Source organism: Apteryx mantelli, chromosome Z (assembly GCF_036417845.1).
Source record: "Apteryx mantelli isolate bAptMan1 chromosome Z, bAptMan1.hap1, whole genome shotgun sequence".
NCBI classification, from domain to species: Eukaryota; Metazoa; Chordata; class Aves; order Apterygiformes; family Apterygidae; genus Apteryx; species Apteryx mantelli.
The window spans coordinates 22,712,727-22,737,965 of NC_090020.1; the positions used below are offsets into that span (position 1 = coordinate 22,712,727).

At 35.6% G+C, this 25,239-nt stretch overlaps 1 protein-coding gene across 8 annotated transcripts in view; it reads left to right on the plus strand.

The window, feature by feature from the left end:
* CCDC171 (coiled-coil domain containing 171) overlaps window positions 1-25,239 on the plus strand; it is a 155,842-nt gene that overhangs the window by 56,667 nt on the left and 73,936 nt on the right. For 7 of the 8 annotated variants that reach the window (XM_067315429.1, XM_067315424.1, XM_067315426.1 and 4 more), the window contains 8 exons: window positions 1,554-1,754; window positions 3,673-3,840; window positions 5,800-5,988; window positions 12,231-12,735; window positions 13,506-13,622; window positions 19,140-19,366; window positions 20,023-20,205; window positions 22,183-22,368. In XM_067315429.1, the coding sequence (XP_067171530.1) occupies window positions 1,554-1,754; window positions 3,673-3,840; window positions 5,800-5,988; window positions 12,231-12,735; window positions 13,506-13,622; window positions 19,140-19,366; window positions 20,023-20,205; window positions 22,183-22,368 (1,776 nt within the window). The remainder of the gene's footprint in view (window positions 1-1,553; window positions 1,755-3,672; window positions 3,841-5,799; window positions 5,989-12,230; window positions 12,736-13,505; window positions 13,623-19,139; window positions 19,367-20,022; window positions 20,206-22,182; window positions 22,369-25,239) is intronic. The other variant, XM_067315425.1, reaches the window with a different exon arrangement.

Below are 25,239 nucleotides of genomic sequence, written 5' to 3' on the forward strand. Positions count from 1 at the left end.
ACAAAAGCACATTTTATTTAATAAGTCCTTCCCTTATTTTTCTGGTTTATCAGAGAAATATTTTAATCAGATTTTGATTATGATATATCAGGTCATCCTTGACAGTTGTAGAATGTGCAGCCTAACGCTATTTAGAGTAAAAGGTGCCTGATACCTGACAAAAACACTTAAAACTCTTTTCTTTACTTCTTGAGTAAGAATTGTTTCTTGTCTCTTTTTTTTGGCTGACACATTAGTTTTGTAATGTCCTGTCTGGTAACCTCACTGGCTAAGGGAGTGAGGAAGTCCTGAGTTCCCCGTTAAATTTAATTTCCCAATTGGCAGGGTATTTTATTACTGCCAAAAAAAAGGTGAGGGCTCCCAACATTTCTCAGAATTTTTTGCTTGAGATGTGCTATACTTTTGCAACATTCATTGAATCTTAATGTTATTTTATACATGTACATGATCTCTTGTCGTCTGATCTGAACTTTCTATACTAACTAATTTATGTTCAGAACACTTAAGACTTCTGCTTCTGCTTTAAGACCTTTTTAAAGCACCTGAGAATTTTGCAGACCCATTGCAACAGATATGTGCACTCTTCGTGCAAAAGCTGAGTTTGCTACACATAGGATGTGCTGCTTTTCATGCAGTACACTTGTTTCTGATCTCTTTAAATCTTCAGTAATAAAGAGGGTAAAACTAGATCCAGTCTAAAATATTTCTGATAAAAATTTAAAAATGCTTTAATTTTCTAATGCTTTCATTAAGAAAAATGAAAGTTCTCATTATCTGATAAATGAGAAGTATGCTTCCTATTAGACTTCCTATATTAGCAGTTGTGATTTTATGAAAAATTAACAATGCTTTCAGTTGAACTTTCAACAAACTTTAGTAGCACTGGAAATGGAAGTTCAGTGCTTATAGGAAAGGTGAGCACGTGTATCTATTCATACCATCTCAGCCAACTTTTGACTTGAAAGGGCAATTTAATAAATTGTTTGTTTCTCTTGTGAGATTTATTATCAGCAAGGTAATGGTGATAATTGTGACCCTTTCTGATTTTTAGCCATGGTCAAACCTCCAAAAGGATTCCTCTTTTTTTTGTGTGCAGGTAACAAAAAATATGGTGGGTAACAGTTCTTGTTGTCAACTGTTGTCAACAGTCTTTTTGTCACCTGGCTGTGATGGATAAATGATCTATATATGAAAGAATGTATCCTTTCACTAGGTCTGAAAGCCCTCCATTTCTTGGAGGGTGACTCGTGTCCGTGCATTTTGCATTCTCAGTTGTAGGCAATGAACCTGATTCTGAATTCCAAAGAGAAGGTCTTCGCATCATGGAACATTTGACTTTAGAGATGGGTTTCAGATGCTCGCTAGTTCAAGGTTGTGGTGAAGAACCATTGTTTGTTTTGAAAATCTGTCATTGGCAAGATGTAGTCAGCTTAATCTGCAGTCTTCTGAGCACATGTTTCAATATGGATGTTTTCTTCCTCGGATGTTGAGCATTGGTTAAGGTAACATTTTACAGAGTAAAATTCTTTCTGTTCTGTTTCTCTGTTCTACAGGAAGCTCAGGATAACCTGGCTGATGCCAATAAAGAGTTAAATCATCTGCACACTAAGTGTGTAGACAGAGAGACTTTAATAGGCACTTTAAAAATGGAACTACAGAATGTACTGCAATGCTGGGAGAAAGAGAAAGTACGTGCCACAGAATCTGAAAATGAAATCCAGAAGCTTACCAGGGCTTACCAGAAGGATATGGAGGTATTACCAGAGACAAGATGACTGTCAAAAAGAGTCTTTATTTAATCTTAGCTTTATACATTTACATACATCAGATGGTTACTTGTAGTCTTAACAGATTTATCCCCAAAATATGGTTTTAAGATACGTCTTTTGAAATATGTATTTAGTATCTACAAAATCTCAGTGTGTATTGTTTCACCTTCTTTCTATATCTGAACTAATAGCTTAACCCTTCCAGTCTTTTGAATTTTTTAACAACTGAGTTGTTTAAAGTTATGCCTGAGGAACGATTTTTCCTTTCTTTCAGATTGAAAATAAGCACAAGTGTTTTACAATTAAAACATACAATAGTATCATCATCACATGTTGTTCATTTCTGATTCAGATGACAAGTGATAGATAGCAAATGTGGAACTGAGATAGTTTTGCCTACCTGCTACAAAATCTATAAATTCTTGTCTGTGATGTGTTAGCTGACTGTGATGTGTTATATGTGGGAATTGCTTCACTAAGTTTTATTTTAGAACTGTTCTCTCCTTGTATTTGTTTACTGATCTTAACAATATAGTTTCCTTGTTTTAAGTTTTTTTTTTATCCCAGTAAAGTAGTTCAGCACTAGCATTATCAATGGTGTTCTTTATCATAGTTGTCCTGCATATTGAGCTCATTACTTCCACAGATTTGAACAGGGATGCCAACTGAGTAAAAAGGAAACATTCTTTCCACCTCTCTTGTAGTCTGGTATTTAAATAGTGTCCACATGAAGCAGTTGGAATTGTTATACACATCAGATAATGATTAAAGTGAAGGAAACTTGAAGCCTGGCTGTATTGTAAAGTCAGCATGTCTACAGTACTGTGGTTGCATTCAACATGTGCGAATTGATTTTGGTTTTGGGATCGCTTTTTTCACGCCAAATGGATAGTTATCATCCTTGGTTTATCACAGCCCAAGTAAAAATGTCATGATGGTGGCACACTGAATTTTCTTTGGGTAATTAGAAGACTCATTAGAAACAAAGCTAAACAAAACTAAACTAAAATATTTTATTGCTTAAAATAACATGAAATAGTTATGGCCTACTTGCACTGAAGCACAGTGCAGAAGACTCAAAAAAAAATAGTTGCTCAGCTCAGTCACCTATAATTTCTTGATGTAAGGACTCATCCAGGGCTCATGGAAAATAGTGGGATCTTTCCACTGGTTTATTTGGCTTTCAGTAAAGAGACTGTTTCCTGTGTCTTTTTCCAAGAAGTTTTGTATTGTCTTAATCAAAGTGGCTGAGCTGCATATATGTACCAAAAGGATGAAGGGTGAAATTTGCATTGCATGCTGTTGTTACTGAAGATCATTTATAACTTGCATCAGTTTGTTATACCACTGACTAAAATCAGTGTAAATGGATGAGACATGGCTTGTGGAATTTAACTGATGAAGCTATAAACCTATTTTGTCTAGCTGTTTGGTCATATGTAGTAAATGTATGAAAAACATGGAAATACAGTTTTTTAGAGAATTTAAGGTGATAGTTGTAGAGTGTTTCATGTTGCCATGTCAGTTAGGCTTTTTTCTTTGTGCTATGCACAGATATTGGAAGGGGGTACAATTTGAATGAAGCTTGAGATGTTAACATGGGCAATTAAGTTGCATCTCTTAATAGCACTGAAATTTTTATTTGTATCAGGTTATGGTCATGAGCACTGCAGGATTATGCTCTCTGTATTTATGTGCTATTCCTAATCAGACAAATTTTGTAAAAACAGTGGCTTTAATATGTTTGATTACAGATACTGACTATACTACTTTTGAAAAGGTTTGAAAATGATCTTTACATTTTTTTCAGGTGTGTGCAGTTCATATTACTGCATGTATGATGTATCTCTTTGGATTCTAACACTGTTTATATACAACAGTTAATTTTTCTTTTTTGTCTCAGGAGAAGCTAACCTTCCTTCATAACTTATATCAGCAGTTGGTAGCAGGCTGTGTGCTTATAAAACAACCAGAAGGCATCCTAGATAGATTCTCTTGGCCTGAGCTTTGTGTAGTCTTACAGGAGAATGTTGATGCCCTGATCTTAGACCTCAGCAGGGCTAATGAGAAGGTAAGTGTCCTTAGGCACCAGCTACCTCTATTAAATTCAGTGACATTTGTCCACATCACAGTATCATTAAAAGGGACTGACATTCATCTTATTTCAAAAAGAATTTGGACGTTAATAATTCAATACCATTAATTATGGCTTGTCTACAACTCAGTTTGATGCCATTGCTGTGGGCATGTAAATGTGACTGAAGTCTGTATGAAGTCTCTAAGCTCCACTTTCTGTGCAGGACATGCTAATACTACTAGCCAATATTAGCCACAGGGACCTAATTAAAAGAAAATAAATTAATCTTACTGATGAAGCAATTCAAAGAACTTAGTCATTTACACTAATAAAGCAACTCTTTATTTTAGCATAAAACAGAAACAAAATGCACTTACTCCAGGAACATCATCTTTAAAATATGTGCTTAAGGTTCAGAGGTACTATTTGGAAAAAAATGCTGTTGTGGGTTTTTTTGTTTAATTATAATTTTTTGGTTATCACATTTATATTCTGAAATACAACAGAAAATACTTATTTTTAAAAATGTCTCTCTATATTTAATAAATATTTGTTCAAGGGGGAAACAGTAGTTTTCTGAGTAATGTTAATGATAATAAGCGTATGTGTCCTACCCTCTCGCCGCCCAAAGCCCTGCATTAATAATACTTTTTTAAAAAGGACTTCTTTTTTAGTACCTTAAACTGGCTCTGCAGACTATCATATGCCACTCTTTAGGATTTCAGTTCATGTTCTGGTTTTATTGATCAGGTTGGCCCTGTGTTGCTGTGGTCTATGAAAGATTCCAGATCTTGGCTGCCCTGACATTTTGTCCTTAAGGAATAGGAAGGGAAAAACTGTTTCATAAGTTTCTCATCTGCTGGAATTATGACCACTCTTCTGGCTTGAGTACAGGGACAGGGTTGCTTACAGTAAATCATTTTGACTCTGCCCGTCTTAGTAAATATCCCAGCAGTCAGTGGTAATAACTAAAGAGGGTTAGTTTAAAATGAACTGTGGATTATGCAAATTGGGTCTGGAGGCAACATTTCTTTTTTCCCTTCAAAGTGAGGGAAGGGAGGGAAGGGACTGAATATTGTTGGCAGTGTTGGGAAGGGGTTGTGTCTTATTGTCTCTTGCTTTTTAATTTAGTATAGTTACGGACGTCAGTTAGCCAGTCTCTAGAGCTCTTCTGTGTACTTACCAGCTTTACAGGGTTTTGTGGCAGTGTTGTTATCTATACTGTAACTGCTTTCTTTTTTTCTCCTGAAGTTTTACACAGTCCCGTTGAAAGGAATATTGTTGATATTCCTACATATCAAAGTGAAGGTATAGGTATTTGTGTTTGTGTCATTCTTAGCTTGATTCATTCCTCCATTTAGTTTGAATGGGAGTTGCAATGTTAAATCATGGAGTGAAGCCCTTCATGCTTGTTGAAATCATGTCATAAGCTATTGAGCTAGCTGCAAGAAATGCATTGTGTACACTGAAGCTTCCTGAAATTTTTTTAATGCTCAATAGTATATGGAATGCCTTGGCTTTCCAATAAAACATAATGAAAAATTAGTTCTTATTTTTATATCATTATTTAATTTGCTAGAGGACAGCTATACTATGAATACTAATTTAGCAGCGCAAGATTTAATGCACTCATTTTGAAATGAGTAAGGGAAGTGTCCAGTCCAGTTTTCCAACAGAAAAGGCAATAGTTCATCTTCAAGGGGGTATAGAAAGATGGCAAAATTGAAAACATAGAAAATCCATTGTTCCAAAATAGTGTCTCAATTTTTTAGCAAGATTCAAGGAGGTGATCTATAATGAGGTTTTTGTTTTAATTACTTCTAATAAGCATGTTGAAGAAATTATAATTTAGATTTATACTGAAAGTTTGTGTTTAAACTGATATGTAAAATTAATGCAAAAATGTTTTGGGGGGAAATAAAAAAAATATGTTTTTTTAAATGCTTATCACAGATATCTCACCTAGAATATGCTTGTAAGAACAAGTCTGATACTATGAAGGAGCTTCAGCAGACCCAGAAAGATGCATTTAACAAAATGGCTGAACAGATGAAAGCACAAGAAAGCTGTTGGCAGAAACAGCAAAAGGATCTGGAGCAGCAGTACTCTGGTCTCCTTGGGGAGGTTCATGCAAGGGCACAGGTATGGTATTTATACTGGAGCTGTGAAGTTCTGAATTGTTTTTTATTGTAAATATTTAATGGATTATTTCCATAGTATGAGTTCCTAACCAATTTAGAGTTGCTTGAGAATTTTAGTATGTCTTTACAGTAAATAAATAGATAACTCTGCTAGTATTAGCCTCACTTATTATAGAAAATGAATGGCTGATTGTTAAAATATTTCAGAAATATGTTGCTTAATTTGGTCGTGAAATTGCTGATGACATTTTTGTTTTGATGTTGTTAAAGCTGTAAGATGAAAATTTTCTTGTATGAATTACATCGGGCAGCAGTTACTTTTCAGTGTTATGCTTTGCAACAAGTCTGTAGAGTAACAGTAATTTGGATTCATTTGGGGATAAATTTAGACATATACATTCTAATTCTGGGAACAAAGAGGACCTGTTTATACAGATAGGACAGCAAGCAAGAGTTCTAAAGTGTACGACCATCATCACTGATTGTTAGAAAAGTTATTTACAATCTAAATTTTTCCCTGCCATTCTACAGCTAGAATTCCATGTCTTTATAGTCACATCCATTTAGAGATATTGTGATCAAATGTGTTGTGGAATATAGGAAACAAGCTATGCTGTGTTGTGATTGATATCTGAAACTTTCTGCAGCAGAAGAATGGTGTATTTGTTTCTGATTTTTGGCTTGGAAGTCTTTGTGCTCTTAAAAGCATATTTGTGAAGAAAGTATATTCTTTAGACAAAACACTTCATTGTAATTTCTTGGGAATGAGCAAAAATCTTACATATATTTTTTGCTGAGATTTACCTTTTATATTGGATACTGGCAGTGCTAAAACAGACCTATGAGTGGAATAAGTAGCATCCAGACTCGTATTAAGTTCCTGTAACATCCTGTAAGTTTCATCTCATGAGATCACCTTCAGCAAAAAGAATGATACAATAAATACTTAATTTTAATTTTAAAAATTACTTCCTTTTTATTAAAAGAAATGTGGGGTTTGGCTGTTCAGACTCCTACCCGCCATAGATACCATATGAAACAAAGGCCTGTGTAAACTCCATCAGAACTGTGGTGTACGGGGGAGAATTTGAGCTACGGAGTACTGTGCCGTTCTGGAGGATGGTGCTGAACCTGCCGTTCTTCTCAAGCGAATTTCATGGACAGTGCACACATCGTGTACTGAAAATGCAGCTGTGTTCAGTGGAGTGTGCATTATGCATGTCTTCTGGAAAAGACTTTGTCAGTCAGCTTGCTGTGAAAAAGAAACTACTGGGTTTTTGAGCAGGAAATGCTTTCCTTTACAAACATTTGCACATGGTTTCTAATGCAAGTTAACGTAGTGTTGGAGTACAAGCTGATAGTGTTTTAATTTAGGCAGCACTGTGACTGTGTGCACTCACGTGATTCGACAAAACTTTGTCTCCTCTTTGTGCCTGCTCATGTTCCAGCTTGACTGTGTTACCATTTAGTGTCAGTTTAAAGCGAAGACAGTCTAATTTCCTGTGGATTTCTGTCTGGAGACTGACTGTGGGCCTGCTAATTCCAGATAAAGATTTTCCCTTACTGGGGTCCAGGGACTCCATGATGTCCAATGTTAGGGCTGTTCTAGTCCTGACTGCTTTCTTTTCATAAAACTTAACTGTCTTTTGCATATTTCTTTTTGAGCCTGTTAGCCCTACCAGTCAGTCTAAGTGGAATATAATTAGCCTGTATTCTGCATTTTGATGCAGACTTGCTGAGGATGGTGAGGGGCTCTCTTGGGATAAAGATGCAACAATTATGTTGCAGTATTTTATGTTTTGCATCATTTATTCTCAGCCTCCCTCACTCCTTCTCCCCTTTCTCAAACTGTGAGTTCATTTGTATTAATGTCTTAAGTTTGAAAGAAGATTTATTTTTCAGAATTTTGGGAAGTCATTCATTAGGCCAAACTCAGGAGCTCCTGTTGCCTATACTGTCAGGATGTGAGGTCATCTAAAGAAAACTGCAAAGTGTAAATTACTGTGTCTGCTTCCTAAGAGTCAAAGTGGCTGAACACAACCTCTTTCAATCAAGTCTTAACAGTAACTTAATCCATGCTTACTTCCCTCTGGGTAAGAGCAGGAAAGGATCAGGCTGTGGGGTTTTCACATTCCAGGGTGTGCTCTACAAGTGTATTCCTGGTAGCAGGCAAAGAGGTGTTTGCAGAAGAATCACTGCAGAAGCAGAAATGTGGCCGTGTTTTTGAAAACATGTTAGAATGTGTAGTAATCCTGGCTTTGGAAATACGTGTAATATGGTAAATGATATCCATCAGTAGGTGCACTTGAATTTTAAGGAAAAATGCTGATCATAAAAATGATGAATAGTTTTCACGTAAAATTTGATTAGTGGGTATGCACTGCAGCAGCCTTAGCAGTTTGTTTCTTCATCTTCCATACTGGGGACCTAAACAGTGTGCCACAATTCCCTTCCAGCCTGTGTGCCTGGGTTTCTTTCTTGCAAAAACCAAGACACAGAAAACTAGTTCTTACCTTGTTCTTGCTCAGGTAATGGATCAAACCCAACTACAGACTGCAGCTGTTTGCAGAGCTGTGGGTCTCATCACTTTAGCATGTTTATTCCAGCACTGGAAGGAAACTGTGGCAATTAATTGCTGTATTTCCATCCAAAGATCTGAATGTTCATTACAAGCAGTTTAATGAATTAAACCTTGTAGGTACTAGCTCCTCTGTGTAAAGGGAAGCTAAGTGATTCTTGCTAGGTCTTGCATCAAGCTGGTGGTACCTCATGGAACAAAGCCTGCATCCTTTTGTTTGTGCTTCTGTCATCAACCACTGTGCGATGCTTTCCTCCAGACATTTTCTCCTCAGAGCTGCTGGATAAAGACTTCTTTAATTTTTTTTAGTTTTTGGTACGTGTGCAAAGGCACACTGAAGATTGAGTTCAGACAGGCGTCTTAGATCTGTATGGGTGAGCTGATGAAGTTAAACGAGAGCTCTAACTGCACAGCAATGAGTGATGTATCTTGGAGTTTCTTAGAATTGCAGTGGAGAAGCAGGCCTTTTCAAAATGGTCTTCTTAGTCTCATGATTAAAATATAACACTGCAATTTGGAAGTTCTAGTAATAATGACACCTGCCAGTGCTTCTGTCCCCAGCCAATACTGTTCAGGGTCCCTGACCTCAAATGGGTATTACTAAGTACTACTTCACAGCTGTTGCTGTCAGTCAGCCAGATGATGTAATCAGAAAGCAGTTTCACTTTTTTTCCTGTAGAACAGAAATTCTCAAAGTAGCCTTCTTGCAGATCAGCAGCAAAGAAAACTCTCTATAGATACTGCTCTTCTCGGTCCATGGTCTCCATACTCTCAACAGAGTTTAAAATAAATATCCGTTTCCTTAGCCTTTGCAGGAGCACAGTCCCCTTAATTTGGTAGTGTGTATGTCCATTTTTACCATGTTACTGTGCCTATTCCTTAGCCTCACACAAATTACTTATTCAAACTGTGCACAGTCTCATAGGAATTGTCCTCTGAATTTTAACTATCAGACGTTTGTTTGTTATTTAGACATTTTTAATCTGTCCCCATTTTTTGTGGCATCCACTTAAAATAGTAGGGCTTTTGTTCTGTTATGCAAAAAGATGTGAGAGAAAAATCCTGTAACTACTTTAAAAAAATGTTGATTTCAACGGGAAAATAAAAGGTTTGCTAAATAGGAAAGGGAAGAAATTCTCTAGAGAGAGAAAAAAAGTCTCATAGTGTTTTTTTTCATTAAGAAGCTTTGCCTTTATAGCAAGACAGGTGAATTAGCTAAAGGCTGTGGTATCTTGCAATTGTATCAAGTCAGTGTTGCAACATAAAGCAAAACAGCTGAAATACAGGAAAATCTTTTGAAATCAAAGTGTCATTGAATTTCTAATTTCCAATTCTATCTTTTTGGCAATATAAAGGATAAGGATCAAGTGAAGAAATAGGATAGGTTTTGCTTCCTGGGAGAGCTTACAATTTTTCTTTAGTATTTTTGGAGTCCACCAAGCTCTGTAACCTGGTGGGGTTGGATTACACCAAAAGCTCAAAGCCCAAACACCCAAGCAAGTCATCCTACCAACATTTAGGAAGAAAATTCTATGTTCCTTTCAAAAATTGTACTTTGAAGCTTTGAAGAAGACACTAGAAACAATATACAATAAGAGAAAAACAGTTATCAACTATTGGAATCAAGATGTATTTTCTTATTAAGTTAATTCCTGTAAGCGGAAGGCTATATAATTTTACAGTAAGATTGTCTTGTTCACTTATGCATATTACAGTATAACAGTAAGCTTTAAAATATTACATTTTTTAAAAAGAATAAGCTTTAAACAGCCAGAGCACTGAATGTTACTAGTGGTACTCAACAGCCTATATGCATCATACTTTAAATTTTTTTACCTAAACATTGGCCTTTAATGAGTGATGGCCAGAAACCGGAAGCTGTTTTCTAAATTCAGGTTGCCTTTTTGGTTCCTTTCAGCCATGTTATCAAACTTTTTTTCTGCAAAAATCAAACGCTGTAAATAATGTAGTAACCCCAAAAGTATTATACGTGTTCATACTTAATTTTAGAGTAGGTGAGTGACGTACAAGACCTGTAAATTGCATTTTGAAATTAAATATTCTAATTACCCATTCCATCTCTGTATAGCTGGAAGTTTTTTAAACACTAACGTTTTACACATAGTCAGGTTTTATATATGCCATTCTCTCAACATCAATATCGTGAAATCATCTGTAAAGTTAACCTGTGATATTTAGGTTTTTTTAATCATAAAAAGGAAGGCTTACAAGTTTGTTGTCTTCTTCCAGTTAAAATTCTGCCTCTTTCCAAAAAATAATTAAATATTTATTGGCCAGAGACACTCTGAAACAGTGACTAGGGTACATCTCTGCAGAAGCATGGGATCTTGTATTTCCGTTCCAGGGAGAGCTTATATATTTTTTCCCCTTTGTTGGATGGAGGAGGAAGAAGAACCTAAGGCATCCCCTTCTCCACTTGCTTCTGACAATGATTCTTGGACCTGCAGCAAAGCAGATACTTGAATACATGGCTGCATGATGCCATTTTACTTCTTTGCCACTGCCCAAAGGAATAACTCCTACTCCATTTTTAACAAAATTGTTCAGGGCTCCAGGAGAGGGAATTAAAGCTTAAGGTAATCCCGTCTATTTCTTTATCATACTGACTTTGTATTCCACTCATGTTTACCTACTTTTGTGCATATATTTTAACAGGAGCTTAAGCAATTAACTTGAGTCTGTGTGTTCTTTGTGAAAAGTGCCTACAAACTGTTACTTCCTTACATCACTGGGTCCTGTTTAAATCTAGCCTTAAGTGATTTTTTCCAAACACAGAGGGGCTCTGATGTGTCAGGAAGCTAGTCTAGGTTCTCTGAGGTCCCAGCCTAGTGTCTCCATTCCTGGACGAGATCTGCGTATCATCAAAAGGAACCAAACTGTCTGATCTTAACTCTGGAATTCTCTAGCTTTTTATTGTCTTCATTTTGCTACTGTAGTTTACTGTTTTAAATCTTCCTCTTTGTCTACTTAGGGCATAGAGAGAAAAATTAAGTTCTGCAAGCTGAAAAATCTGTCATGGCACAAGTCAAAATAAAACAAAATATGTGTACTACACTGTTCTCTAGAAAACACAATTCTGTATGAGACCTAATTAATCTGTGAATATATAAGTAGGGGGTTGATTACAAAGTAATTAAGAGATCACCTTTACTTCCCCTTTCCCAGCTGCTGCCAATCTGTCTAGTTCTATCTTCCAGAGTTTTCTTTATTTTTTTTCTCTGTCTCTCTCTTACACTAACTTTCCTTTCTGCTTTGAAGAGCAATGTTCTTCCTGAAACTGGGGCATATAATTGCTTATTGTTAAACCAGCTTGTTCTACTAGTGTACTTTCTGTATTCTATCACAGTACTGGTGGATTAGCTTGAGAAATCTGATGTCCATTTGCATTTGAGCATTGTGGCAAGTTTTCCTCATACCATTGATTTGACTGCATTTATCTGGTCTGTAATTGTTTGCTATGAGAGTGCTTTGGCAATCATGACTAATAATCCATGGTTCTTTAATTCATTATCATTTCATCTGAATAAAGGAGAATGAATTTTCTGTTAGCTTTTATCTAGCTAAACACAATTTTGTTAGTTCTTTAAATAATATGTTCTAGCTAATATTTCTTCTGTTTTTATTTATTTTTCCCCCTCCTGCAGAAATATCAAGAAACAGCAGAAAAAAATAAGGAAAGATTTTCTATCCTTGAAAAAAAACGGGAGAAATTGGCCCTTGAAAATGTACATGTGAAAAATACACTAACACAGACTCAGAAGGAGCATTCATCTCTCCTGGCAGCTTGTGCGCTAATGGCAGGTGCCCTGTATCCTCTCTATGGCCGATCATGTGCTTTGTCTACCCAAAGAGACCTTCTCCAGGACCAGGTCAACATTTATGAATTAGTTAATCAGGAAATTAGGACTCTGGTCCGTGCTCTCTCTGATGTAGAGGAAAAGAAGCAAGATGAAGCAAAGATAAAGAAAAGAAAATTCAAAAACCTGATACGTATATTCCGGAAAGGTGTTATTGCAGTTTTGGCAGCCAACAGACTAAAAGTCATAGGACAGTCTTGCAGTGCTCTCTTCTCCTGGGTAGATGGCTTCAAAGAAGGTGTTGGAATCCTAGTTTGTGTAGGAGACTCCAAAGGCAAGCATGATCTGTCAAGTAAGCTAATTGGTTGTTTGATAAGTGTTATGTCAAATTACATGGTTGGTGCATAACGAATAATAATTATTAATAGAGTGTAAAGACAGATGTAATGACTGAATGTAGACCTAACTGCCTAAAGTAAAGCCAGAGATTATATCAGAAGCTCACCTGAGCTCACCTGACCTTTCTTTCAGTCCTAACAGACACTAAGTTGCACCTATACCTGTGGACTCATACTGTTTGATATTCTGGACTTTCACATTACATGTTGCAGAAGTCAATGCTACCACAACTTCTCTGTGGTTCTTTTCAGACAGTATAATACTTTGTAATCTCCATACATGACTGACCATCAAGTTTTTGTTGTTGTTAACAAGAATTTCTCTTCTTTCATTAACCTCTTTTAATGTTTATTTCCTACTAAAAATGCAAAAAGTTATATTTTTATTCAGGTAAAATATTAGGATAGGATTTCTAAATTTTTCTGTAGATTATGTAATCCTTACTTCCCTTCCTATTACTGTAAAACCAGACTAGCTCATGCTTCTACCTAAAAAAGTGAATGTTTACAAAGAACTTTTCTCAAATTAGCAGATGCATTTAATTTTCTGTTTTAATAGCTAAAGTTGTGCAAGTATAGCAAATATAGTCTAAAGTGTCCTGAAAGAAGAATAATTTTGGGGCTTATATACTTATTTTTGATGAGTTTCTGAAAGAGCGGAAGATATTTGTGTGCCTTATCTGTATTACTCGGTTTTATTGCTAGCTATGATTCTGTTTCACAGGAAATAAAAAGGAACAAATTCACTGTGTTGAAGCACTCAGCTGGTTTTCTAGTTCTGACCTCCTTGCTGCAATAATCAGTTCTGTGGCTGAATTACAGGATGTTGTTAGCAAAACAGGTAATTTAAAAAAATATATTCTTGTAGTAGAAGACATAAAAAACAGTGTTTATATGACTTTCTTTGTCAGGATTTTATATAAATTATTCTGGATCAAACTTCTGGAGAGCTGTGTTGTCTAAACAGGTTTTCTTTTATATTGGTGTTATGATACTTATGCTTAATAACTTTTGTACATAGAGTCAGGAAAACATAAGGCTAGAGGGTGCTTCTAGAAATCATCTGGACATCTTTGTTGTGAGAGGGAAAAAATATGTCTACACCTTGCTTACAGATATTTGTCTAACCTGTTCTTAAAAACTTCCAATGAAGTAGCACTCACAAGCTTCCTAGTTCTCTTGTTCCACTGTTAAATTTGAAAAGCTTTTTACTGAATTCTGACCTAGTCTTTTGTGACAGAGAAAGCCTACACCATTTCTCTCTGTTTGGTCTGTGTGTTTCTTTGCTGTGGACTCCAGAACTGGCCACATTCGCCCTGGGGCTTTACTACTGCTGATGAAAAAGAAATAATTTCCCACTGTGTTTTATATGGTATGAACCTGTTAACCCATACTTAATTTGGGACTGGACACTGTTTTTCTGTCTGTCTTACTGAAAACCTGAAATTCTTCAGCTGCTTTACACTTTTTCACCCTTGTGTTAATGATGTTAACTTTGTCAGAGCCAGCAAGCCAGTCACGCAGCCAGGATCTTTTTGGAGAGGTGTAGTGTCAGTTCTCTCTTTTTGTAGCTGAATGTAGGTGTTGTCACTGTGCATTCCAGTGGTTTTTAGCTGCTTTCAGACAATCTTTAATTCATGCTGGGGTTTCAGGTCGCCTTGGAGAATCTGCAGGATCAGAGTCCTGCAAAGGAGATCTGGACTGCTGAAATGTGCCCACTTCTGCCTTGCCACAGTTGTTCTCCAATGTTTGCTGTGGTTAAAGTCATGTTCAAGTCAGTAGGGGAAGAGGAATGAAGAATAACTGTCTTGGAAGCAAGGTTTTCTCTATCCACCAGTTATTTTACTCTGTGGTTTGTTTTTGATGGGAGTGTCTGAGTTGGTGCAGATCAGAGGTCTGTCTCATTCAGTGTTCCTTCTCCGACAGTCCTGTATTGCTAGTTAATTTGGACACAGAAATCTTTTTTGTGAATGATGTAAAACTCCTTTTTTTCTTCTACCCTGGTTATTCATACTAATCAGATTAATGGCTAATTATTTCTAATGCCATGGAATTGCTGATTTCTGAAAGACCATTGTGTTTGATAATATTTTTTTGTCTGTTTAAAAAACCATTTTTTATTTGCTGTCTTGTTTTTGAGAGAGAAATAAAGACCTCTAAATTTACACACACTATAGCATTCCTTATTTTATGTCTCTACTGTGTTTCCTGTCTAACTTTAATATCCCTAATCTTCTCAGGCTCTCCTCACATGGAAGTTTTACTATACCTATGGAAAATTTTAATACCAGTCTCTGGCAATGTCGTCTTTTCATTCGCAGCTGTTAAGTATCTTACTTAGTGAAGCACTTCTTTGCAGTGAAGACCGGTGCAAGATCTTACTTGGTTCCTCTGCACTGCTGTCATCCTTAATTGTTCTTTATTTCCTGATAATTTTGAAGTGCAAACAATTCTGTCACAGAATAAAGAATATTGAAAGAAAGGAAGCATAAGTTACCTGAATAAAGGGAAATTATAGGACAGTGAGAAGGTGATACAGTTCAAGCCTGAACAGTAGGCTGGTTCTAGAAGTCAGCCATTGAATCAAAAGTGTTTTGAATTACAGTTTCAGAAACTCTTTTCTTGGTCATCTTTCTTTTCAGTAACTTAAATTTGCATCCATACAAGACAGTGTTTGAACTGTGTTTCAAAATATTTACAGAGAAGATACTGCAAGTTTTCCTGTATATAGACAGCTGAACAAGAACAGCAGACTGAAAGAGAATCATAGATAAGCTTTACAACAGTATCATGGTGCTGAAATGACTAGATTTTGTACTCCAAACCCCATGATATTTTTCCCGTATTGAAGTATATGAGATTTCTGATGGGCCCAAATTTCAAATTTGCAACACAGTTTTGATGCTCAGAATTAGCAAGAGCCATGCTGATAATGTTAGGGCTGCAATCTGGCGAGTCTTTCATAGCTCCTCTCTGTTTAAGTCATTTTCACAGAACCCCAAGATCTAACTGCCGGTGTATTACATGGGATTCTGTTTCTCATGGGATCAACCTTTCTTAAGAACCTGTGGTTCAGCAAATTTTAATAAATAAAGTTGGATGTGAAATTTCCAGAAGTACCAAGTGATGAGACTTTGAAGGAATATATTTTAAAAAAGAGTTGCATAGTTAGGCCATATTAAAGATATGTATTCTTTTATGTTATGTAAGTCATATTTCAAGAAGGAGTTCAACTCACAAATTCACTTAAATGATTTTGAAAAAATTTTGAATGTAAATAAGCAATCTGAGGGGCATCTGCTCTCTTCAGATCTTGAAATTATGTCAGTTCTGGCTTCAGATTGAACTACAGATCACAGGAGAGAGTAGGCACAAGACATTGCTATGTGACACTAGGATATGGAATGGCTTAGTGTCTTAAGAAAGGACTTTAAAGATGGCCAGGTTCTGAGGAGACATTTGAGGGAGTTGAAAGGAACCAAATCCAGATCAGTCAGATAACACTGGGACTTGTGGCTTGTGCTTTAAGGGAAGAGGGAAGAGACTGGCACATTCCTTGGCACATTTAAAAAGCCATTTTTTTCATGTATCTTTTGACATTCATGATCATTTCCCTTTCCTCTGCTCATTAGTAGCTTGGTTCACATTCTGGCATATTTTCTTGGAATAATCTCTTAGCTTCAGCTTGAATAGTTCTTTAAAGTGTATTTTTTGGTAAGCTTAGTCTTTTTTCTAACAGAAGCTGTGTTGCAGTAAGTCAGAGAAAGTAAAGATCAAGTTTGAATACAAGTATCATCAGCTGTAGCATACACAAAGTCTTTGAAGCTCAGCATGAGCAGTTTAGTCTGGTGTAATATACTGAGTTCATTCTTGCTGACTGTTCTATTTCACCAAAACAAAGCAAACTAGAATTCCTTCTTCATCTGTCACTGAAGTAAGATTTATCACTTGTCATTGTCTTTTTCTTCATTTGTTTAATGTAAAATTAATCGCTTCTTGCGATATGACTATATTTATGTAAGTCATTTCTTATGTCGTTTAATGCTTTTACTGTAATCCCGTGATTGTTTGTGGGCAGATACTTAAAGTGTTTATGCTTAAAGTGTATATTCTCTTCTCACTGGTTGTAGATACAGTTCCTTGTGGAATTGCATTTTATTCTCATTTCACCTTTCAAAGCAGTCAATGACTCCCATCAACAGATTTCTGTTTTACTCAGAACCACTGTTCATTAAAAATTAAACAGAGGTGATTCTTTGCTTTTTATTTCCCATCCCAAGAAAGTTTCTTAAATTGTGGGGAAATATTAAAAATGCAACTAGACTGATTAACTGGAATCCTGATTGTGAAGGGGAATGATCATTTCAGAATGCCACAACACAATTCCCCAAACTGTTGTCATTATTAATTTATTTTTATTATAGGTAAAATGGGAGTTCTAGATGTAGAGAAGGATCTGCCATGCTAGGTACTGCACACCCACAAAACAGGAAGACTATGCTTTTTGGCAGGCAGACTGTCTCCTGTTTAATGAGATGGTAATGGGAGGAAAAATGAAGAAATAGCTCATTGGCAGTCTCCTTGCTCTGATATTTACCAAAAATCATAGCAAAGAAGAGTTTAAAGAAGATTTTGGTGGAATCTTGCATGGAAGACAGTACAAATGTTCTAGTTTGAAATTTACTTTAATTTAACTTAACATTCAAACTAACATTGGCATCATGATTGGAGAAAAGAGTTGGCCTTTGAAATTGAAAGATAGGTAGAGAAAGGATAAGCTGTGATATGAATTAAAATGATGAAAAATAGTTTATTTTTGATATGGTAAGTAAAGGAAAACCAACATAAGGAAAAATGGATGAGCCTTGTCCAAGTGGAGAAAGCATTAGAGTAGAAGTTTCTTCTGGATATGAGGAGAATAATTTTTTTTGTGTCAAAGAATGTTTGATAGCTGAAGTGCAAGATGAAAATGTTGGACAAGATTTTTAGCTTTAGAGGTGAATAGAAAGAGCCATATCTTTGATGTAGAGAAAGGAAAGATTTACTACTAGAGTGGGTTGTGGAGAGCATGAACTCAAAAATGGCATTCCTCCTGATCACAGGAATGGTAGGTAGGCTGTTGTTTTGGAACCAGGTTGGAGGATGGCTCTGAAGAAAAAAAATTTGACTTTATCCTGTGCTAATTTTTTTTGCTTGCTTAGGGGTAAATTGGGTCTCATATATATAAACGATACATTCTTTATAATCGGAATCAAAGCTAATCTAAATATAGCAACCATCTTGTTTGCTTTGAACCTTTGGCTTTATCTTTATAATGTATAAAAAGACATTTTTTCACTTAAAAAAGCCATCATGTTTTTTTTTTCTGTTTATACTTTTAAGTAAATATTTTAATTCACTACAGCAACAGGGGATCTGCTGTACACTGAATGTAAATAAGCTCTTCCATGCTTGTCATCTTACACTGATAGTATCATAAGACGAGTAATGAAAGATTAAGACCTGCCTAGCAGAGGGAAAACTAAATTACAAGACTTTTATTAAGGCATAAATAAACCTATTAACTGTTATCTGGAATACCAATTAGTGGAAGGAGCACTGACAATTTTATTTATCAACATTAAACACAATTATTAATTACAGACCTGACGAATCTAGCAGTAAGCAGGACATGTTGGGTGTGCTGGGGCCTTAAGTCCATTATATGAGAAGGATGATTACCAAAATCCTGTGGGGAAATAAGTAATTGTAGCTGTAAAATTTTAATTGCCTTGGAATAAGGTAAATTATATTCTCTTGTCTGAGAATATAAATAGTATGGCATTAAGGTACCAAGCCTCACTAGTTTTGAACAGCAAATGATTTAGTCATCTATTGGGGAGGGCAGAAAATACTCAGAAATTTGCGTTGTAAATATTACAATAAGGTGATTTACCTTGTGTGGTTACATGTGACATCTGTCACCTGGCTTGCGTTCAGCTTGCATCAGAGTTGTACATGTTTTGGGAATCACAAAGTTAGAACATCCAAGAAGGACTTAATATATAGTATTGGAGGAGAATATGAAAACAACTGGAAAGTTATTCTTTGACAACCAAATCCAATTCTTTAGAATCCTTCTTACCCCTTCTATCCAAAGATTGATAGAAGTAGTTTGTTCATTCCTGAAGACAGAATTTGTCCCAGATTCTCTGAGAAAGTCCCATAAGCTCATTCTTCCACACCTAGTTTAATGGAAATTTCCTACATAGTATATTTAGAGAGACATTACTTGTTGTTGCTTCCCCCTCTCCCTGTCCCTCCAAACGAGAATAATAATCTACTTAATGTTTCTTTCTTTTGTTCTTATTTTTTAAAGATCCAAATTCCTGGCTTTCTGGACATTTGCTTGTAAGTGCAGCCCGAAACTCTTTTTCAAAACTTATGGAGAAGCTTAATGTAATAATGGAGACTGTTCCACTAGACAGCAGCAGGAGCTTTACTTTTGTGGAGAAGGACTCCTTGGTACAGAGGCTGGCTCGCGGACTTCACAAAATAAATGCACAGGCCCTAAAAGCTGGATTATGTGACAGACTACCCATTATGGTATGCATATTTATAGTGCTGCTTCATGGAAACAGTAGGTTGACAGCATAAATATTATGGTAGAGCTCTCTTGATAGTACCATTAATTTTATTTCAGATTCTGTATGAGTCAATTACATTGAAGTCCTATATAGAAAATCATAACTTGATTTACAACACCCCAGAAGCAATAGGCCCTGAATAGATCTTATCTTTTATTGCTATGGTAAAGAATTTTAAGAAAAGAGAATTTATATATTCCAAGAATTATATTTTAAGTCCTATCAGAATTGTATTTGCTTTATAAGAACAAACTTGTTATTCTCTTTAACTAAAAGGTTAAGGTTCTTTGTCTTTCTCCTGCTTCCTGTTCTGTCTTTCAGTAAAGATTCCGCGCCCTCCCCCAGTAACTGAAACAAAAAGATAAACTTTTTTCTCTCAGAATATCTCTTTTATCATGCAGCTTTCTTGAAAACAGATACTTCCTTGAGAACAAATTTTTCAGTAACCCTCAACAGTAGATGAATCTGGTTCACGTTTGTGCATTTGTGTGTGTATTTGAGATACAGAGGACAAATGACAGCTTTGTCTCATTTGCTTGGGTATTAAATGTGATTGATTTTATTGCTAAAATAGTACATTTTATAGCACATAAAATTGTTTCCGTTTACCAACAGAAAAGCATAGCATCCTTGCAGAAGCAAATATTTGAGTTTACACAAAGGCTTCATACAGCAGAGGTGGAACGCCGTTCACTGCGCTTAGAACTTGCAGAATTCAAACGGAATTTGAATGAGATCAAAAAAGAAGCTGACAAAGCCCAGAGCCTGCAAGAGCAATTAAATATGTTTAAGCAATCTGTAAGTATATTTGGTTTAGAAAAGACTGTTTATGGGAGAGACCTTTTTACACATATTTTGATTTGTGTTCTTTAGAAAAACAAGTATAAAACCAATCTACTATTAACAGAATTTTCCAGAAAACTTGCCTTGTAAGTGTCACTGAACTATAAGGCAGATGTATTTAAAATATTCTTCTTTCCACAGGTGTTTCTCTTTGATTTGCACAGCAAGGTATTCTGTGTAAATTACATGTTTGGTCTTCAGTAACCCAGGTTTTCTTCCATATGTTGAAAATGCTGGTGTGATTTATATACCAGCAAAGGATTTATAGATGTTACTTCAAAAGAGTAAAGTCAGCTAAAATGTGGAGATTTAATAAATAGGTTTGTGACAAGCTCATAAAGCATAAGTGTAATATTTGAACCCTGCACTGATATTCCTGAATATCAGTCTTTTACTGTAGCTTTCAGTTTACTTGTAGGAGGGAATTTATGGAAAAATATCTCCTTTCTACATTCTTAATAGCCTATATGCACCAAGTCCCTCTTACCCTTTGCTAGAGCTAAAGGGTTTACTTCAGCACTATGGATGCGGTAACCTGTAAATAGCACCATCTGTCAGGTGTGAAAAGAGACTAGAAAAAGGTTGCTTAACCACTTAAAGCCACAGTATAGCAGATGATGGACATGGTGCTTGAGGGATTATCCTCACTGCTCTATGGATGGAGTTCTCTGTACGCAAATGTGTCATTCTGCCAGATTGTTGGTTTGTTCCTCATCATGTGCCTTCAGTCCCTATAGCAGGGGAGCAGCCTGCCCTTTTTTAGGATGCTGGAGACCCACTGGGCACCTTTCCTCCTATACTTATTTTCTATAGGTTGCATTCAGAATTGGTCACATCTGAGCAATCTGAGAAAGTGAATGGATAAATATTCCTATCTGTGCTTTGCAGGTGCCCCAGTATATCTGAAATAGCCATAGCCTGGAATGAGCAGTATTTTCTATAGTTGTGCCCTTCCCAAGTTGATCCTGAGAGCTATGTGGTAGACCTATCATTGTGACCCCATCAAAACACTTCCAAACCCAGAATATTTAATAGATAATTTCATATCTCTTTATACATGGTATTAAAACATCTATATTCTTTTGAAAATTTGGTGCTCTTAAGAAAAGAGAAAGGAGGCTAAAGAAAAGAGGGGCTTAACAGAACAAATGTAGTATGTCTCAATGATAAGGTCATTTTGATGATTTAAGGATATTGGCAAGGCAAGTCTTTTAGGTAGAGATCGTGTTCTTTTTCCAACTGTGTTGGTCAGATGAGGCAAATTTTCAGGCATGCAAGTTTGATAATATTTTAAATAGAAGCTTCAAAGCTAAATGTAACTTTAGAACAGTTAAATGAACTATGAACTAAACTATTTGCTTTAAATCCACTATTTTTTCTGTGTATCCATTCCTGTTATGTGTAAACTATTTTGCATCCTCTTCTATTGACTGCCAGTCCACAGCTAAGTAAGTGTTTATATCCTCTTATCAGCAGATTGAAACAGATGAAATACTCTAGTTTTGCTTTCTCATATCAAAAGCATATTCTCCTTCCTCTTCATAGCTGGTAGAATGGCTCTTTAACTCATATGAACAAGTGTATCTAGTTGTCTTCAGTTTTGTTCTTAACAGGTTTTATTCCTTTACAGTTCTGGACATGCGTATTTCTTTCTTCATTAGTAATGATTCTTTACAACCTTCAGTGTTAGGTTTGGATAGAATAATTAATACATACTGTTTACAGTAGCCTGAATACTTCCTTGAAAAAATACTGTGAATAAAATTATCTGCCATTCAGTGTTTAGTGGCTTGTCTTCATGTTTCTGAATATTCATCTTGCTCATGCTTTTGTACTAGAATGTTACATGTTATTAAGTAGAACTCTAAAGGTCCAGCATATAAGCAGATAAATATGGTTATACAATCAAACACAATTTATTTCCTTTATCAGAAATTGATCACCAACGAGAGGTTTGAAAGTGCATGTGAAGAATTAAATCATGCGTTACATCGGGAGCATCGGGCACAAATGCTTTTGAATGAACAGGCCCAGCAGCTACAGGAATTAAATAACAAACTAGAACTTCACTCCAGTGAAGAAGCAGACAAAAACCAAATCTTAAGTGAAACTGTAAAGGTAAGATGATTATCCTTCTACAATAGATACCAGCAATTTACCTTTTGGTGAATGAGCCAAATCTCACAGTTCTTGTGCAAATAATACTGTAAGAGTAGATGAATGCGTACTACATCCACTGGGATGCTAACGTGCTAAGAGCACACTCTGAAGATGAAACTTTAAGATATAATTTACTTTTTTTGATATTGGGAGTGGTCTGTGTACACTGGTATGTGTAATCTGTGAAATATTCAGAGTTTACATGATACATAAGAGACACAATCTTTAGATATCATGAGGTGTTTGCAGACCAAAGGAAAAATAAGGGAAGAAATACAGAAATATCATTTTTTTGATAGAGATCATTAGAATATTTTAAAAACTGAATCAGCTGTTTCCTGAATATAATCTCAGTTTAGAGAATACATTTGCCACAGTTCAGAACGTGCTGGATGAACAGAAAAAGATGTCCTCCTTAATCTGAATTTAGGCTTTTTCCCAGACATGATGAATAATGAGGAAAAAGAATTTGTTATCAAAATCTTTGATAACAGTGATATCAAAAAAGATGAATTGCAGCAAAGAGTTAAAGTCTGAAGTGGTATACAGTTGGAAAAGCTGAAAGAATATCGTGGATTTATTAATATAAAGAAGATTTTTTAGTGGTATTGGTATTTACTAAAAATGATGTACCTCGTTAAGGGTGAAAGATATTGATGTATCCAATTTACCTGTTGCTTTTTGTGGTCTTTCTCCCTCTCCATCCCCCAACCGTGGACATCACATTTTGATGTAAGATTTGGTTAAACTTATCTAATATTTAAGTAAGTGTTTCGCTTGTTAATGCTGCTGCATTTTTGTTTCAGATTTAACTAGAGTATATATAAGCCATTAGGCTTGTGCTTAGTTTGTTTAGGAAATACTTGGCTCAAAATTTTTAATGGATATTAGGTTTGTATAGAAGAGAAGGAGTAGGAAACAAGTGTTATCATTTGAAATATTTGTTAGAGTCTGCTTTTTATGTGTTGCTGCATTTCACCATATCATACTTTATATATATATTCCTTTGTGTTTGTTCAGTGGTGATCAAACAAGAAGTAAATTGTTAACATTCAGAATATAGGATGGAGTTTTAAAGAAATATATTAATGGATTACAGGTTACTGAATTAGATTTCATAGCTTATGACTTTTATTAATTAAAGTCTTGATACAAGTTTTTGAGAATGTGAGAGTACACCAACATGCCTTATTTTTGCAGCCCCTCTAGCAGTTGTTGCTTGTTGGAACACCATGATTTAGTCTAAAGCACTTGCTTGAGTATAACTCAGTGAACCCTGTAAAGATATGATGTGATGTAGTAATCTAGCTGCTGTGGTAGGTTGAAATCTAAACAAGTGGATAAAATAAGCCTTAAAGTTGAAACGTACTTTTACCACTTACAGATATACTGACTTGATTTTTCTAAATGTATTACTCCATAGTTCTCAATTCTTTCCATGGAAGAGTTTTGAACCAAATGGAAATCGTAGGTTTGTTGTCACATAATTGCCCTATGGTAACTGCAGCAATTCAAGCTAGTAGTAACTTCCGTTTAAGGATGAGAAGGTTGACTGGTATCTCTTTAATTCCTTTGTGATGCTTACTACCAGGGTTAGCATAAAATCACATATGGTTGTAAAAGTCTGTATACGTGATTATATCAAGGAAGGAACAAAGATCAGTTGTGGTAGTATAACAACACATGTTCATCATCTGGTGCTCCTTGATCTTTATATCAAGGAGATATGATTTTATAATTCATAATTCCTAAATCATCATCCCCCCTCAGTTTTTCCTCACTGCTTTTCACAGTGTCTGTGTAAAACAACCCAAAAAAGAGTTTGAAATGTGTGCTGAACACAAACTTCCTAAATCCAAACTGTAGTCTGACACAAACTACTTTGATACCAAGGGATAGAAGAAAGTTTTTTATTTTGCGCTCTACCACATCACATGTTTTTTTGAAGTTTAATAAAAAGTCTTTGTCATAAGCTTTTTTTTCCAGTTTACTAGAATCCCACTTTATTCGTGGCTTATGTGGTAGGCAGAAGCAGTTTGTGCTTTGCCCTGATGTTTTAACTGCTAGACATTTCCTCTTGGGTAATCCTTTTTTTGTGATTTAAAATAGTTTTTTGTGGCTGTTATTTTGCAGTAAAGTAAAACAATCTCATCTTCACCTAGACCTTTTCAAGACGTAGTGTTCTTACAGTTTGATAAGCCTGTAAAGTCTTAAATAGTACATAAGCAGGGAGAAAAGGGGTGTTATACAGAAGAAATGTATTTCATCTTAAATTACAAAATAGCGTCAGTCTAGACTAAACATATTTACAAAGCTGGAGAATATGGTGGTGTAAAAGTGATATTTCAGATGAATATCAGACTGATCAAGGAGTAGAAGATAAATGAAGAACTTGCCTTGAAGTCTTCATTCATAGTTTTCGAACAGGAAAGAAGGGGAAAAATAGAAGAAAATATCAGACATTTTTACTTTTGATAACTTATTTTGAAACTTATCTATGCTTTCATAGGAATCAGTAAGGAGATATCTTGGTATTCACATACTTTCATAAAGTAGGTTTATTAAAGGAGTACTGCTTAATTTCTTAGCTTTATCAGTTCAGATTTTAATCCCATTTATTTTTATCTTCTTAATGGCATGTACTATAGAGACACCCAAGGTAGCCAATTACATTTCAAGGTCAACTATAACTGAGCAACCCTTCTACACCACTTTTTTTTTATTAGATGAGTTAAATTGCTAACTCGAATTCCCATGTCTTTGTAGAGAGATTTTTACACATATGCTAAACAGGCTTCCATAGCAATACAATTTTTACTCTTAATACAA